At 38.3% G+C, this 18928-nt stretch overlaps 1 protein-coding gene across 9 annotated transcripts in view; it reads left to right on the top strand.

The window, feature by feature from the left end:
- The window catches only part of LOC126759481 (dystrophin, isoforms A/C/F/G/H), a 558659-nt gene that overhangs the window by 331072 nt on the left and 208659 nt on the right, over positions 1 to 18928 (top strand). For all 9 annotated transcript variants that reach the window (XM_050474347.1, XM_050474333.1, XM_050474325.1 and 6 more), the window contains one exon: positions 18054 to 18226. In XM_050474347.1, the coding sequence (XP_050330304.1) occupies positions 18054 to 18226 (173 nt within the window). The remainder of the gene's footprint in view (positions 1 to 18053; positions 18227 to 18928) is intronic.

Here is an 18928-nt window from a genome sequence, read left to right as displayed (position 1 = left end):
GCTAAACAATACAGATTTACGAATGTTAGCACGAACACAATCATATAACTGTGTATGTGTGTAATATTGTATTTCATATAAAATGCGCATCAATACATGTGTGTTCATTTCGAGTATTTTATACAATTATTACTAACAAACTAACCTTCATACATAACCATCTTTTTTTTAAATTAGGTCAATATGTGAAAAGCAAATTTATTATCAATTGCAAAGTAATTTATAAGCTCATAAATATTTAAGTGATTTATTTGCAGAATAGCGAGTAAATTTAATTTATTGCATAACAACTTTTTTTAAACCATTATTAACTATCTGTGTAACAAAGAAATAATTTGATAAGCTAATGAAATTTCGTAGCTCCTTTTTCAGCAAAAGCGATTTTCGCTAGTATTGCTCAAACTTTTTGAGTTCCAACTCATGAACAGTAGAACTTTTAGAAATAGTAAAGAGTGATACATCTCGAGGTTCCTTACTTTTTTAAAGAAAAAACACAGAAACTTCAATTTTAAAAGGGAATGCTTATTATCATTGGAAGGAACATTCTTTGGTATTTATTTTTTGAGGGCTATCCTTTTAAAATGTTGGCCGCGGCTACGTCTCAGATGGTCCATCCGTAGAGTTCAATTTTCGATGACTCGTTCAAGGCCTGAATCGAGGCGGGATTGTCCGCATAGACTTTAGGCTTTAGATATCCTCACAGGGAAAAGTCTAACAGTAGAGCACACGTTATATTACTACACAAATAGTATAATCCTGTAACTCTTTCCAACCCCGCATGCAGACTTCATGTCCAGTTTTAGACTCAATGATTACCCTGTAATTCTCAGACTTTTGCTTTTAGTAGACGAAACTGCTTTCGTTACCTAAAGCGAACCTGTTTCTTTAAAAAACGAAAAGCTAAGCATTGGAGTTGCATAAGATTTTGAGCTTTTGAAGGTTATTGACTTACGGCACATTTTACGAATACATTCGGTTTGTCTTCTTCATTTATTGTAGCTCATTTATTTATGCTTCTTCTTCTTCTCGTAGAATTATCAAAATATTTTTATTGTAGTAATAACACTAGCCTCTATTTTATCAAAAAAGCACTAACAGATCGTGAAAAATGTTCTCCATTTGAATGTGGATTTGACCCTAAATCTTCTTCAGGACTACCTTTTTCCCTTCGATTTTTATACCCTAAACAGGGTATATTAAGTTTGTCACGAAGTTTGTAACACCCAAAAGGAATCGTCAGAGACCCTATAAAGTATATATTTAAATGATCAGTATGTTGAGCTGAGTCGATTTAGCCATGTCCGTCTGTCTGTCTGTCCGTCAGTCCGTCCGTCTGTCTGTATATATATGAACTAGCCCTTCAGTTTTTAAGATATCGTTTTGAAATTTTGCAAACGTCATTTTCTCTCCAAGAAGCTGCTCATTTGTAGGAACGGCCGATATCGGACTACTATAACATATAGCTGCCATACAAATTGAACGATCGGAATCAAGTACTTGTATGGAAAACTTCCACATTTTACAATATATATTCACGAAATTTGGTATAGATTATGCCAAATTTTAAGGAATTTCTAATCTAATACTCCTTCTCCATCAATCGCAGCATTATCCTTCTTTAATAGTTACCTTCCACTTCTCCGTCATGAAGCAGAACTCATTGGCCAATCGTACGTATTTCAAGCTCAAGTAAAACTGAATTTTGAGACTTCTGTCAGTTTGATAGTTTTCCACACATTCCTTTTGGAGTTTGGTCAAACTTGGTTTTGCAAATTTTATAAAACTTTGTTTGCTTTTTTTTCTTAATAACACTGAGTACTTGTCTAACAAATTTAAACAATATCCTCTATCCAGTTCCCTACTTAGAACCCAACTTTACGATTTTCTCTCTGAAATGTACTACCGTGATCAAATTGAAAGGTGAATTACAAGCATGACCATTTCATTTCCTTCAAAGTATCCTCTCCCGCTGGCGTAAGTGTAGCCAACGAATTTTCCAGCCATCACAGCACTTGGAAAAATCCTCCGTCCTGATGGCCATCAGAGCCTTCTTCGATTCAGCTTTTATATCCTTAATTGAGTCAAAATGCTGTCCTCGGAGTCAGTCAGTTGGCAAGAGTAACCAGCATTTCTTGCATTATTTTAAATTTAAGTGTAAACGGATTTTTGTTAAAGCTCCTGATTTCGAGTAGTCGACATTTGTTAAATAAGTACGTTAAACAAGCGAAGATATTTTTTCTCACAAAACAAATTTATAATTTAATTTTTTCCGTTTTTGCTGAGGTAGACACTTTGAGGTAGTAATACGGAAACCTTAAGGCTTTATTTCTGGATCTTACAAGTCAAGATCCTACTTATGCAGAATTGACCTCAACATATCAAACCAATGTCATGTTACTTCGGCATTCATTTAGTTTTTGAGACTAATATGGGCTCATTGAAATCTCTTACGAGCAAACACGATAACACACCACAAAAGAAATTTATACATTGAGTAACAGTAGCCCCAAAGAAACCAACTTTTTGAAAGAGGCCAGGTTATCAAAAACTGCTTGTTACATAAGTAGCTTTTGAGAAGTAGAATAAGGACAGTCTTATTACTTGCTACCCTCTGAGTGTATAATTATTACTCGGTTGTCGTGTGGATGTGTTTAACCAAAGTACTTACGAAGTATTGGGTAAATTATCTGATTCATGTAGATATTTGCTTGCAGAGCTTTTTGGTATGAACGAAAAATATTCTAACACTCTTCCTAAGAAGGAAACCAATTTCGCTTAAATAAATTCTCGAAGTAATTCAAAACTTCTGTAAAGTATATATTAAACACCATTACAATTAAATACTAATAAAGCAAGGTCCAAGAGGTCCATAATTCTTATCGCTATAATTTCCTTTCAATCAATTTTGTGAAATTTTGCTGATTTTTTTGTGCTGGCTTCGAAAAATAACCAGTTTTCTCGAATTAAAATTTTTATTCTACATTTTGTGCAAGTCTTTATTTATATTGTTCCATATTCATTTATTTGTTCAAGCTTTCGATTCGTTAAAATACCGTTTACAACAAATTCTTCAACTCCTCTGCCCTGCCGCCATTCGCTTTCGTTCTGCGTTATTGTCTTTTATTTCGCTTAAGCTCAGCTGAAGCATTTTTTAATTAAAAACTTTTCGCTTGCTGCCCGTGTTGTTGCAATTGCTACCAGCTTTGATTTTGCTGCTCCCGAGTTGCTTGTACCGTTACTGATGTACATATGTTGGCATATGCTTCCCAACTAAATACCACAACCACACGCTCAACAACCGTGCCGCAGGTGCATGCTTCCCTGTATCCTTCGTGGTTTTTGCCTTTTTTATTCTTTCACTTTTGGTTTTTATCATGTTTTCCATAAAGTTTATAATACCTTGCATATTTTATCTGCTTTGTTGGCATTTATCCCACCTAATTGACGGTGTTGTTTTCTTTCCCGTTCGCCACCTTTTTCCTGTAGCCCTTCCTACTCAATCAATGCGCGCTCCTGTACTTGCTTTTCATTAGCTTAAACAATTTTATGACTTTTTCCGATTAACTTTCCATTTTGTATTCGACATTTATGTAGAGTTCAGTTTAAATACAGCAAACAACATAAGAAAACTTTTTTTAAAGAAGCTTGAAGTAAGCAAGAAATGAGTATTCGTCAAGGAACTACCACTACAGCTACCACTAGATATGCTTCATTTTGCAGTAACTCCAACGCTGATCAAGATTTGGAAAGACGTCAAAAGTTCGGAATAGTTGTACTGCAGAAACAAAGGTCGTAATAATTTTAAGAAAACTGTATAATATATTTATTAGAGATGATGACCAATGCAAATCTTTTGTATAAAATAGACTTGTTCATTTTGCCCAGATTTGTAGCGACAGAAATGATTTCCTAACTATTGCTGTTGTTTTAACTGTTGTTGTTGTTTTAAGGATAGTAAAGATTAGATGAGTTGTCATCGATGTCATCCAACGGTAGGCCCAGGAAATGTACAATTTCGACGGGGTTGGATCAAAGTGAGAAGGCTGTCAGATGTGTAGGGTTAACAGGGCATGCAAAGAGGTGTCTAGTGTCATACGAGGACTCGTTGCACGCTGAATACTTGTTTGATATGTTAGAGTCTATTCTGGATAAGTAGAAGTAAACGAAGCTGCGCAAGGGTCACTTTCATTTCTTGCGGCAACCTGAGATCTTCGCCTGCATTGGGTGGTGGTTTGACTCCAAGTACGCCTTTCACTGAGAGGGTGTCGGATTCAGGTGTTATTGGCTCCACTTTGAATGGCGGTCAGTGCATGTCTGAAGTTTCTTGCGTCCAAAGTCTGGTCGACGTATTGTTTTATGTCGTTGTGGCTTAAGAAGGACCTCTTGATGCTCCTAGGAGGTCCCGCTCCAAGCAGGTGACTGCAGAGATGATTTCTGCGACAGCACCCCAGCAGAAACTGCCATCCAAAATAGTCTCACCATCAAAATAGTCTGCACCTATGCTAAATAATTAAAGAGACTTTTCACAATTTCATAACCATTCAGGGATTATTCAAAATGTTTCAAAGTTACAAATAGTTTTGGTAAGAAGATAACTCAATAGTCTCTCAACCCCTTTCTTGTCTGGCCTTCGTCAAAAATTCTACTTCAAATTTATACAGAGTTCCATAATCGGTATAAAAGATATAGACAGCTGCACTTATACTTCCACTCTCTCCGTTCATCGCATCTCCTCTTTTTGGAGCGTTATGTCTGATATTCTGGACTGTAGACTGTAGTCTGTAGACTTTAGGCAATTGCTGAGTTGGATAGTAAGGTATTTCTGAATTCTAGTAGTTCTCAGTTTCGTACTTTTAGAATAAGAGACTTATGGCCTATCTGGTCTTAACCAATCATAATTTTCCGATAATCTGGAAGAATCTAAAAACTTCTAATATCCGTGAACCTTTCTCTAAAAGCATATTAATTCTTACAATATTAATGGAAATATCTGTCACTGTCTGTAAAATTGTTGACACTTCTTAACCAAAAGATCTAAAAAATGTCTCTGGCACATGCAACATACAAATGGACTGCCAAATAAAAATGGAATAAAAGCAAAATGGCATAGAACCACTGCGGTAAGTGACCAAAACTAGGCAAAGAACCAAACTATGAACTAGCCAACAATAGCAAGAAAATCAAAAACAAATGCGTCGCTTTGGATTCGCAAAGCAGTGAGCAGCGACAGCGATAACAAGCGTGGCGCCACACGTGCCGAGTTGCCCAAAGCGCTTATCATTGCTTCCACCAGGCTGCTTTCGCTGTGCGTTGCTGTTTCAAAAGTTTTACACTTTTTCCAGCTTCACTTGAAATTTTCAAACTTTCTTTTTCGCATTTTCAAAGCGTGTGTGCTTGCCACTTCGCTGCACTGTCAGCTTGTTGCAGCTGTTGCAACTCTTCGTGTTACCCTTTTATGCGCTACGCCACATTTGTTGCCCATTTTTGCGCATTCACACTTTGAATTTTTTCCTTTGCGCCGCTCTTTGACGTTTTTTCGTTCGTTCGGCGTGCAACACGGTGGCACAAACTGTTTAAAGGAAGTGTGGACAAAGTGCTGACATAGGCTACATTGTAGCAAGATGACAGTTTTTCATTTGGGCACGAAAATGTTGCAAAGCATTAGCGTGGGTCGCGCTTTAGCCAGAGCATGAGCCAGAGTGTATAAGATACACTTTTGTTTGAAAAATCCTTGAGTTTTCTTATATCTCTAGGTTTCACTATATCATATTACATATATATATGTAGCATACAATTTTCAGCTTCCTTTATCAGATATAACCACTATGTAACCAATATATAACCAATAAATAACAATTTTATAACCAAAACTCAAACTTTCTTTCAATATGAGTGGTTTCTACTATATCGTTTTTCCTTTTAAGCCTAATGAAATGTAGCCTTCTCAGTAAGAAAATTCCATTTGGTATTTTAATGGACAAACTCTGCTAAGTTAAATGACATCGGGTTTCTCTCTCTCTGAATTCAACGAGACTAATATTCATAGTGAACTGCGGCCTGAACATATCTGAGTAAATATGTCGCTCATGAGCGAATATGTATTCACATATTTACACATATCCACTTAGCCATCTCAACTCACACTTTCTCTTTACACCAAAGCTTTAGTTGCTTACAGCACTGCCGCCCAGCGCTGTCGCTTCAGGACACCGTTGTCCCTTTTCTCCAAATCCCAGCTGCTAAGGCCGTGCCAACTTTTTTTTTTTTTTGCTGTCGTCGACAATGTCCAACGCTCCTTCGTGCTTTGCTTTGTTTGCCATTTCCTTTTTCACTTGCTCGCATAGATTTCAGCCAACCACTTCCACACACACACACACACACATGTATTTAGATTTGTCGTAGCATACGAGCATAACTGTGCCAGTGTGTGCCTGCTTTTTGTGCTGATTTTGCCACTCAACACCTGCTGAGCGCGCATGCATAAGTAAACACACCTTAGCACACATGCACATGTGCACCCTCACACCCACACACACTTATGGTTGCGTACATGTTGCTTGCGCCAGCTTTTGCCAGCCCACCTTTGATTGTTATAAAGTGTTTTGTTTGCTCAGCGGTGCACAAGCCATTATGCCTTCGCTCCCCTCTCCTGTCCTATTATGATGAGCTTTAATGCGGTTTTAGCTTGAGCTGCCATAATTTAAACTGAAGCACGTTCATTTATAAGTCGCCTGGCAGATCGAGTTATTTAACAAAAACTAACCTGATAACTTTTCGTTTTAAGAAAAAGCTATTTTGACGATCGTTTGATCCTCTTAATTTGTGTTTTTCTTCAATAGTTGTTCGTCTAATAATGGAAAAATTCCTAGAAGATGATGCAAGTTCCTCAAGGCAGTTGATATTTGTCAAATTTAGTAGCCTCTAAAGTAGTATAATGTAAAAACCTGAAAGTATAATGTTGATTAGAATTGGCTGGTGCTGCTTCTTTCTGTCACGATGGTCAACTTCCAGTGGTCATTTGTCGTAGAAAAAACTAACTATTTAAAACTTTTTGGTAAAATCAGAGTTCTCAAAGTATTAAATGATATCAAAATAGGTCCGAAAGGTGCAATTTTTCTCCATTTTTGCTGGTAATTCCTTAACTTTTGTCACTCTTTCAGCGCAACATCTTTACGAGTGTCGGTTCGCTCTTACTTTAAACCATATTTGCTCGCTATTTTATTGTGCCAAGCATCTCCTTAGCTCTGTCACTAGCAAAAGCAAAGGTTATCGCCATCTTGCTACTCAAATGTTTTGTTTTCGTGCGCCATGTGGCACTTCACTTTGTGAGCTGCATCCAACTTAGTATATGTATTATATTGTTGTTGTGCATCGCCTTTTCGCCGGCTTGTTGTTAGGTATGTGTGCTGTCTTTTACAGCTCTGTGACTTTTACTTTTTCCTCCGACTCCTTTCTGCTTGTCTCCTTCGCTCGCCATTAAAAGCCATAATTGTTACTCATACGCCATGCAGGCCCCGCAATCGCCACGATAGTTGTATATGTGCATTTAGCCATTTTAGCACCTTTCAACAATTTTCATTTTTTTCCTCTCATTCTCCATTTTGCTGTCCCCATTGCCGTTGTCTCTGTTTTTGATAAAGTGCCACACTTGACCGATAGTTCAATGCATTTTGGAAAGCTGTTGACTCATCAAGCATTTTTGTTTTGCTCATTTCTTCTGTCTTTTCTGCGCGTTTTGAAAGTAGTTTTAAGATTTGTTTGCCGCGTGTGCATTACTGACGTTTATCACCTATTGAATTACTTAAAAGTTAAATAATATAATTAGGAAATTATGAAAAAGGATCAGTTTAGTCGATAAGATGCGAACAATGTAGGTATAATCCTGGAAATGTTGCCACTTTTAAGAACTAAACCATTGAATGAAATAAAAAGTTAATATTGTAAAGAAATGCTCGTTTATGGAGCATTAATTAAAATAATTTAAAAAAACATAGTTTAGAAAGTTGCATTTTATAGAGTCGCCATATAAAATTTTTTTTTTTAAATTTTAAAAATAAATACTAAGCTATTAATACAAACACACATTGTTACTAAATCACTTTATTATTGATTTACAGTGTAACTTGAAATAGAGTTGCCATCTTAACAAAGTTTTTATAAAATAAATAAAGTAAAATATGGCTAAGAATCGAAGTTTTGCTAAATAAATAAAATTAATCCAATTAACTAAAATAAAAATGTTCAATATTGCCACCTTATTCCATTTTTATACTCTTAGAATAGTTTTGTTCACTTAACGGTTGTATGTATTACCTTAGGCCAATCGGCTTATGTATATATAAATAATCAGGATACTGAGACGAGTGACTTTCCGTCTTCCTTTTGAAAATATGGGCGTGGTCCCGCCCTCTAATAGGTTTACTGTACATATCTCTCAAACCGTTCAAGCGAAAATAATCAAATTCGCTCAAGCTAAATCCCATAAGAAACCCTACCGACAGTGTGAAAATCAATGAAATTGGATCGTAACACCGCTCACTCCCCATTTAACAGTGTTGTTAAAATCTAGTAAAAGCGGGACAAATCGAAAACTAAAACTTCCAAAAATATTAAGTTTTACCACCGAGATGGTATTAGACAGCTTCATAAGTTCCGCCCTCCTTTCTATTAAATCACATATCCTGCTTGACCAATTTCAACCAAATTCAGTGTATGACATTATTTTAACATTTGTATGTTACAGTATGAAAATGAAATTATATAACATAATTTTAAATTCTTTTAATTCTTTCCCCTTCCGGTATACAAATCAAAAAGCAATTACACTGTGGAACATTTTTGGGATTATTGTCTGGGGGGTGAAAAGTTCCAAGTCAGGGTGATGGTACTAGGTCAGTATAGTAAAACCCTCAAAGACTTTGGCGTTCGTATGTGTCAGTTTTTTATGACCTTTTACATTTTTCCCTTATCTTGATGTTTTTTCGCTTAGTTGTAACATTTTGGCAAAAACGTAGTTTAACATAACTCGCGAACCAATATTATCTATTTTTCCAATCCATTAGACCGTTGTAGCAGCTTTTACACACTATATTTGGTACCCAGTTTTCGTTCACTATAACAAAAGGAAAAAATTTAAAAGGTCATAAAAAAACTGACACATGCGAACGCCAAACCCTTTGAGTGTTTTACTATACTGACCTAGTACCATCACCCTGACTTGGAATTTCTCACTCCCAGATTAGCTGTTGTACTGTGTTATTATAACGAGATAAAACTTCACACGTACAATTCCTTGGAAATATGCCATTTTTTGGCCAAACTTCTTCAAATCGAAGCAAACCTGTTAAATCTCCAAGGTACCAAATATGCGGAAGCCAGTACCTAAGGTTGACTTTTGTCAGCAAATATCGTTCAGTGTGTGATATATATAATTGAAATTCAAAGAAAATTCTTTTCTGATAATAGTATGACTGTGCCAGAAATTGGTAGAATCGGATCAATACTTTTTTTAACCCTTATTTACCTAATATAAAGAGTTTCGAACTTCCGGGTGACTTTGTATCGCATATATCGGCCAATATGTTAGCGATCATAATGAAATTGAGATAACGTGTTTAACTCATAACAGTGTTTCTTTGTGCACGAAGAAGATAAAATTGGGCGAAACCTTGTGAAACTTATAGAACACCAATTCCGATCGCCGCGAGATAACTTTACTTTTCAAAGCACCAACTTCTTCTCTTCTGCTTTTGAGAGCCATTTAAAACTAGTATTTCAAGGTCGAGTTCTAAGGAAAACGAAATTGCCTCCAACTTCAAAGTCATGAATGCACAGGTCTACAGTGGTTTTATTGCCTTAGATATGAAATCAATTTTGGATACATTTGTGAAAATTCCTCAGAATACAGCACACTATAAATGTTTTGGAAGATTCGCTCTCGTTTATTTTTAGATTTTCGATTTCATTTCTCATCACAAATATCAGAAATTATTAAACAAAATATTATTTGCATAAGGCAACTATATTTACGGATAGCCAGGCAGCGCTCCTGGCCTTGTCTTCACCCATGACAAATTCCCGCATAGTTCACAACTGCAAGAGAGCACTAAGCTCAATTAAAGACAAGCTCCAACTAGACTTGATCTGGGTTCCCGGCCACAGGAACATTTTCGGTAACGAAAAAGCAGACGAGTTGGCAAAGGCAGGAGCTCTCCTCAACGAATCCGAGGCGGAGCTAATACCAAGCCCGCTAGGATCGATCAAAAGAGAGATCAATAGACAATTTCAACAAGTTGCAAATAACAGGTGGAAAAACATTACAAAATGCGTCATAACTAAACAATTATGGCTAACATATGACAGGAAAAGAACCAAAAAAAACCTAGAAAAAGTATCTACAAAGTAACAGCTACCACAACAGGGCACTGGCCATTTGGGGAACATGCGTCCAAAATGGGTATGCCCTACAACGACATCTGCCGAGTCTGCGGAATAACAGGAAACAAGGAAACAATTTTCCACTTTCTCTGCGAATGCCCAGCTCTAGCACAGATCCGACACAAAACATTTGGAATCCAGCAAGCACCAAACCTTGAATAGATTTCCACTAAAAGCATATTAGACATAAGTAGTTTCATCGAAACCTCAAAATGGTTTGAGAGAGATGATGAAACGTAATAGCCGATACAGGAGGAGGAGGAGGTTTTAGCTGAGAAGGGCTGCACTCTTACCTACCTACGTACCTATTATTTGCATATAAATATTTACAATATCATTTTAGTTTCGAAAATTTAGCTTGAATCGAAGTAAACTGAGAGACAAATGTTATATGCTATATATTTTTTAAACACCTTTTATGAGCTCTCATTTTATAATTTTCTAGTCAACAGAATCATTTTAAGAATTAGCAGGAAACCGCTATCATTTGACGATCCAAATAAGCTTGACACACTTATTTCCTCACTTTGAGGCCCTAGTGGAACAGCTCTCTCTGTTTCACTCTAATTATCTAAATTATCCGCAAATGTATCCATATTTGCGCTAAAAATCTTAAAACTTGTGTGCATTTGAGCAATTTTTTCCTTAGTTGGTGCTTTATGATTGTCTAGAAAAATTTCGATTGTCAACACTAAAGAGTCATCATTTCGACAAAATCTGTATCTTTGATGAATGATTTGAGAACCAATAGAGGACCTTCCACCACAGTATAAAATTAAATTCGCTTTGTTTTGACTTAAATATATTTAAAAAAAAACTCTCATACATTAACCATATTCTATGGAAAATTACTCGTCAAAGCTCGGCTCCTCCCAATAAGTTCTACAAAAATCCTGCTTTGATTTTTCAAATTTATGTCGCGTGCTTACAATGTCGTTGCATTTTCGTCGCTTGTTTCTGTTTCTGTTTCTATTCCCATTTCGATTTTCAAAGGGCATAAATTCAGCAACAACAACAAGCTGCTGTCAGGCGGCGAGCAAAAGCGACTCAACTTAAAGAAGCGACCGAAAATGTTAAATGGGAAAATCCACAAAAATCCCCCGTTTGAAGTGTGCACACCTGCGTTGCGACACAGCGACATGTGCTCCTAAGCATTATTGATGGTGTGCCACAGCGCTGCCGTTATTTGCTGTTGCCTGTTGTTGCTTGATGAAAGTGCCGGTGCAGCTGCTTTGCGCCAAATTGAGGACAAAGTTTGCAATTTTAATGCCAATTCGAATGGAATTTCCCCTCGAATATGAGTGGAAATAAAAACGCGCGACGACTGCGGAGCGGAGGCAAGAAATGTGCGGTATTTCAAAGCATACTTTTACGCGCAACCGAATTTCGACTGCGGTTAATATTTTAAGCAACGCAAAATGACTGCGCGAGGGTGGGAGGGGGCAGCCTCAATGCAATGCTAAGTAGGTCGAACGCCAGCAGGCGCTGCGGCGCACAGGTAAGCGACAACAACACTACAAGCGCGCGGCAGCCAGCGTGTGGAAGAAGCTATTTTGGACAGTTTTCGTATTTCGAGTGTTCAGCTGCTTCATTGCCCGCGTGTCATGACACTTTTCCACTTTTTATACCCTTTTTTATGCGCTCATTTCGGTCTCACACACACACAGATGGGCACACATGTACAGGTGGCTTTCAGCTTTAGTTGGCTTGACGTTGTCAGAGTTTTCGGTGTCAGCTCACAGGCGGACAGTTTGCGCTGGAGAAAGCAAACTCATATATGTGTGTGCGTGTGTCAGTGAGTTGCCGTCGATTACACTGAGTGCCTGAAATTGGAATCATTGAGTTATCTGTCCCCTTTTCTGGTTGTCACCGTTAAAATTGCGGGACATTTATTGATTTTTGCCGTTAATATTTTAACGTGCACTTATAAGAGCATGCGTTGCAGGACATGGCACACGCTTGTCAATTTCAATGCAAACGCGCAGCAATTTGATCACGTCACCATATATTTGTATATGTTTTTTATTTTTTTATAGATACGCCAAAGTTGGGTGTAAATCTTCAAAAGATATTGTTGGCCCGTACCAACAATTATGCCCGATTCGCATAAAGCGCATACGTGCTAAAGCACCGCCTTGCCCACAGACCTGTGTTTCCCTGCGGAACTACCTGAAGGCTTTCCTTCGCAGGCCAGGTATTGTTTAAGTATATAACAGCTCTTTTACATGTAAGTTCTTATGGTGTCATAAGTTGGCAGCTTCTCGGGACTGCACTCTCGATCTTACAGCCATTTCATCTTCTCGCAGCCCTTGCATAATATACGCTATTATTCCATATACAATATCCCATGCTTGATGGGAAGTTAGCACAAAATTTACTACGTCCCTTGAACGTATGAGTAGGGGCTTTCCTAGTTTATCGGAAAGTATTTGCCTTCCCTTTTGGAAGCGGATACATTCCACCAGTACGAGATCTGCTGTTTCAATATAATTTTCGGAGTACATGCAGAGAGGAGATTCCACTTGCTTGAATTTATGCAAACAGCTTCTGAAGCAGCCGTGGCCAGACAGAAACTGCGTAAGGTAGTAGTTCACCTCCCATGATCCCGCGTAACCCATTCTCTAATATTGGGTATCAGAAAGTGGGTCCACCTTCCCTTCGTTGAGGTATTCCATCTCTCCTGCAATTTCCGGAGGCATTTCTCGTCGATTTTTGCCAGTTCTTGTCTATATTGGTTAGGTGACATGTTAGCCCTCATGACTCGGACTGATGGGCAACGCTCTGCTGCTATGTCTATGGGGAGTCTTCCCGATATAACATGGGCTGCATCATCCGATACTGTTCTGAATGCACAGCAAGTTCTCAATGACGCCAGTCTGTGTACCGAAGCAACTCCTCTCATATCCGAATTATGTCTGATAGCAGATATCCAAATTGGCGCCGCGCACAGAAAGATGGAGCTACTGACACTTGTCAGCAGCTTTCTGAGTAGTTGTCTGGGGACTCGCATATTGGGCATTATTCTTGCTATTGCCGACACAGATCTCGCCGCTTTGATGTGTGTGGCAATTAAGTACTGCCTAAACGAAAGTCTATGATCTAAGATCACTCCAAGATATTTGAGATGTGGGCTTGACTTTATGGTATGCCCAACAATACATATCTCAATTGATTCCACTATTTTTCGACAGCTCATTAAAATCACCTCAGTTCTGTGTGCATCTAGCTATAAGCCAGCTGTCTCGAGCCATTTTTTAACGCTTTCAGTACACTTGTTCGTCGCCTCGTCTAGGGTTTTCACTACTAATACGACCGCAATGTCGTCCGCATATCCTACTATTTTTACCGCCCTTGGCGTTCCAGAGTACAGGGCCGAGAACTGACCCTTGCGGAACACCGCCTGTTACTTTATAAGTTTCAGGCCCACATTCTTTCTCTTATAGTAATACTCTGTTTTTAAAGTAACTTGCCACAATTCGGATAAGATAGTCCGGGACCTTTAACTCTGCCAGAGCTGCAATGATAAGAGTCCAGTTCGCTAAGCTGAAGGCGTTTTTAATATCCAGGGTAATGACAACACAGTATTGTTTGTCACCCCAACGCCATCTACTCCCTTCCAGTGCTTTTACCGCCCTTTTTGTGACCGCATTTATTGCATCCACTGTGCTTCGTTCTTTCCGGAAACCGAATTGCATTGGATTCAACCCACAATCTTCTTCTGTATATTTCTCGAGCCGCTTACAAATAATTGTTTCGAAAACTTTTCCAACCGTATCAAGCATACATAAGGGCCGATATGACGAGGGTTCTTCTGGAGGTTTATCACCTTTCGGGAGAAGAACGAGGCGTTGACGCTTCCAACATTTGGAAATGATCGCTTCCTTCAAGTTGCTTGTGTATGCATTTTAGAACAACGTTGGCTTTCTTTGGATGATACGCTTAGTTACGAAATTGGGTATTCCGTCTAGGCCGGGTGGTTTGCCCATCTTGATTCTTTTCACAGCATGTTGTATTTCTTCGTGGGACACTTCAGCGATTTCGTCTGGGTTAATGTGAAGAATTGGCACTTGCATAGGTTCGCATCTTGGAAATAAACTATGGAATATTTTACGTAAGATTTCGGGAGATATAGTTGGGGTTCTTGATCTACCTACTCACTGCATTACGATTCGGAGGGCTTTTCCCCAAGGGTCGTTATCTACCTCTGAGATAAGTTGATTAAAGGCATTTCTTTTGCTGTTGGCTATGGCTTTATGTAGTTCTTTCCCTTTTTTCCCGGAAGTTTATAAGGAGTTCCGCGAAATCCCCTCTTCCTCTAGCCCGTTGTTGTCTGCGTCGAAACTTGAGACATTCAGCTCTTAGTTGAGCGATGTCTTCAAACCACCAGTATAGTGGGGCCTTGCTTCCTCCGTCTTTTCTTCGTGGCATCGTGGCATCGGCTACCGTTACTAGCGATTTTGTGATGTGTGTTATCTGGTACCGCGTGTTCCCTTGTGGATCCTCTTTTACTTGGCTAATAGCGTATTCGAGCATTTCTGTGTCACAGACTTTTGTTTTCCAGCGTCTTATTACGCTTTTAGGTGCGAAAATACCAGAATTTTGCGTATTTTGTATATTTATATCAAAGATTATAGCCTGGTGGTCACTATGTGTATATTTGTATATGTGTGCCTCAGTGTGAAATACTGAAATTTCAATTCGATGCAAGACCGCAACCCTTTTTTCGCTTAATTTATACGATGATGAAAAGAACTGCTCTTGATTTTAAGACAATACATGGTTTGAGATTTATCTCCTAGCAGGTCTGCATTGTTGCGCAATATCGTGAATATTTTCGCGAAGCATTACTTTATTGGGGAGGTACAACTTTCAAACTGAATCAATTGCACAAAGAAGAGCTAAGGAGGTGCTTGATCAATCAGTTGTTGCATTTTCATAAGCAACTTTTAATCACTGCGTCAAATCTCCTTCGCGGAGACACTTTCAAGTTGACTATATTGCCAACTATTCCTGGAAAATTCTTGAAACATTCGATAACCAAAAAGTATTGGTTATCTTCAGAAGTTAATATCGCATTCAAGGCACTAAACTCCTTTTTATTTCGAAATGATTTCAAGCACTATACTGGCTTTTTATGCCATTTAACTAATAATATTTATAGTTCATTAGTTTAGAAGAATCGGTCAACAGATTCCAAAAAGACATTTAAGTGAACCACTTAAGCAGAATGTCTAAATTTTTCTTTTTTTATATAATTTTTTGTGGATTTACAGTAGGATCGAAAATACATGTGTAATTTTTCTTTCACAGGTCTAAAGGGTGTTTTTGTTTTATACAAGAAGAAATAAAATGCAAATAACTTAATGTTATTGCGAGGAGTTTAGCTCTATCATAATATAAGGGTTTGCCATTATGTTTCAAAATTCATCTAAAATAATCGACCGCAGCGGCTGGCTCGAAAAAATTTCAGCCTAGAAGCCCTATTTTCGTTCTCTATTTGCTGCAATTGGGGCCATTTGACAACAATAACGAGCCGAATATTCTCTTCCAAGGCGTCTCAGACTTATCTGCGTAGACAAACGAGATCACATAACCCCACAACAGATAGTCCAGCGTTGTTAAATCATACGATCTTGGAAGCTATGCCAGCAGTCAACGAAGCAAAGTAATGCGCTCACCAAAAATTTCCTTCAATAGATTTATTGTTTGATTAGCTGCAACCAAAGTCCACATCATCATCCTCCAATTCAAGCACAATGAAGTCATTAATCGTGACTCTATGGCATTCCCCAATGACTGTAACATAATGACAGGCTTCATTTTTGAATAAATATGGACCAATGATTCCCACTACCCACAGATCATATCGAACATAACAAACATTTTGACGATGTTACGGCGTCTCAACAATGGCTTGGGGATTATTATCACTCCAAATACAACAATTTTGTTCATTAACTTACTCATTCAGCCAAAAGTGTGGTACATCGCTAAACAAAATTTCCTTGTGAAAATCTGGATCGGTGGCTATCTGGTTTTGGGTTCATTTAAATTATTTACGAGTTGGAAGCCCGCATAAAGTGAATGAACACTGCTCCAATTGTTGCGAAGGGACTCAATCGGGTCTTCTTCATTACTCTGCCCCACAATAGCAATATTGTGTTCGGTGTGCACTACAAGGTGCCTCTGAGTATGTGCATTATGCCATAAGGTAAACGTGATGTGAAACCGATCCTTGGTTGCTTGAGTTACCTACTCTGCTGAACCATTATGGCAATCGCATTTTGGACGTAGTCCGCACGGACCGAACCATTATCTTGTGTATAAAGCAAGTGACAGCTTTCAAACAGACCAACTCCGAAGAAAGTATTTCCCCTTTGAAAACCATATGTCTAAACAAACACCCGTTACAAGTCTTATCAAAATACTTGCAGTTAACAATGGATCATCGTCAACGTGTATTATCCTGGTTCTACATCAAGCGAAGCAATTGTTCGGTTTCACATAGCTTACGAGTGTCATCGAGAAAAATATAATCAGTGAACGTTTTAAATAGGCATTTAAGGACGAAAATGTCAAAACATACGCAAAAAACTATGTTGATAAAAATAACTGTAATTCTAGAGTTATCAATTCCTGGTTTTTGACATATTATTCTTATATGTTTGGGGATGTGAAAATCTGTGTAATGTAATGTAATGCGTTATACAGTTCGGGGACCTCATGAGACTCCTTAAAAGAAAGGTGTCTTTAAATTTTTTTTTAAAACTGTCAGTACAAGGCAAACTTGTTAAAATGTTTACTAAATTCATTATTACATTTTGTTGCATAAATTTAGCCTAAATTTCATATCATTAACCACACAAACTTGCCTTTAAGCTCAATATGCAAATATTAGTAAAGAAGACACTTAAAGCAAACATATGTTACTGATTTGTCTTGTGTTCGAGCAGCTTTTATTTTTATGTAATACAAGCAGATTGCCACAATTTGCATATTTTGCCACACTTCAATCAATTCATGCGAAGTTTGTGTAGTTGAGCCAACACCGCCTGCCATTCGGTTCACTGTGTCGTGTTGTGCTCTTTGCCGCACTTAAGCTTGCAGCATGCTCCATCACCTCTGCGCCTTGCGACCTTTCAACCGTGCACCGTTAAGCATATGAATTGAATTTCTTGCAACATTTCCATATTTTTAGTTTTCCAATTCCTCAACACGCCGTTGCAAGGTAAGCAACTCAACCCGACGCGCGCAACACAATACAACGCCATTGAAACGCAACAACAAATCCAACAAAATAGGAATAAAAAATGTTATGGAATTTGTTGTCACAATTTGTTGCAGTTGTTGTTGCGCAACGCTGCCGTTCTACAAAGAACACCCTTCCATCAACCGCCAGCGCCGCAAATATGAATAACAACAATAGCATTGTGGCTGCGCGCTGTTGCGCCTAAATTTATGCAATATTTTCTGTATTTGTATACCATTTTATTGTATTGTAGTTGTTGTATTTTTACATCCCACGCTTTTTATGCCACACTTTACTAACTTTGCAAATGTTTTTCTCTTTTCTTCCTTTGCGCTTGCCATACACACACTCGCCTCGCCTCTGCCAGGATTTACAATCGGAAATTGAAACTCATCGTGTCGTTTATGATCGTCTCGATGGCACCGGCCGCAAACTGCTGGGTTCACTCACCTCGCAAGAAGATGCCGTTATGCTGCAGCGTCGGCTGGATGAAATGAATCAGCGTTGGAATAATCTGAAGTCGAAGAGCATCGCCATCAGGTGAGTACCCGTACCGCTCCCCACCCTAAGTGACGAATACTTTGTGGTGCTAAGTGTCGGCAACGACAATTCTTCATTTGAATTGTGCGACTTTACGTTGTTGTTGTTGTAGTATTAGTGGTAGCGGAAACATAAAGAAATTATGCAAACAAAAAAGGAATTGAATTAAAAGTCGAGTGCGCTGCCACGCCCCGTTGTCGACCTATTGCGGTAGGGTCATAGAACGCGTCGCCTCATTACAATAGACACATCGCTTATGCTTCGTTATGCGCTCGCATATACTCGTGGTGTGAATTGCATTGTCAGCGAGCGAGAAAATATTTTCTGCGCCGCTGACAACTATTTGTTGAGTGCAGTGAACTCTTTCTGAGTTAAAGTTTCAGTTTGAGCGGTAATGAGTAAAGTGATGAGTTGAACAGCCGGAAGTAGAAATAGTAATTCAATAAAGTGTGACATTTTCCACATTATTATTTTCATAATCCAACTGAGGTACGACTAGATATATTCCTTTCAACTGCTTCCAGCATTTTTCGTAGTACCGGTTTACTATAATATTGTGCTAAATTTGTGTGTCCCTACTAATGTTTGTGTTATCTAATGTTAGCTTAGAAAGCTGGTAGAGTTCATAATAACGCCTAAGGTATGAAGCACTAAGGCTTTATCGTGAAAATATTAGAGGAGAATTTTATTTAAAATTTCTCA

Source organism: Bactrocera neohumeralis, chromosome 2, assembly GCF_024586455.1.
Source record: "Bactrocera neohumeralis isolate Rockhampton chromosome 2, APGP_CSIRO_Bneo_wtdbg2-racon-allhic-juicebox.fasta_v2, whole genome shotgun sequence".
NCBI lineage: Eukaryota > Metazoa > Arthropoda > Insecta > Diptera > Tephritidae > Bactrocera > Bactrocera neohumeralis.
Note: the sequence above shows the minus strand (reverse complement) of the source record. Positions and strands in the feature narration are given on the sequence as shown.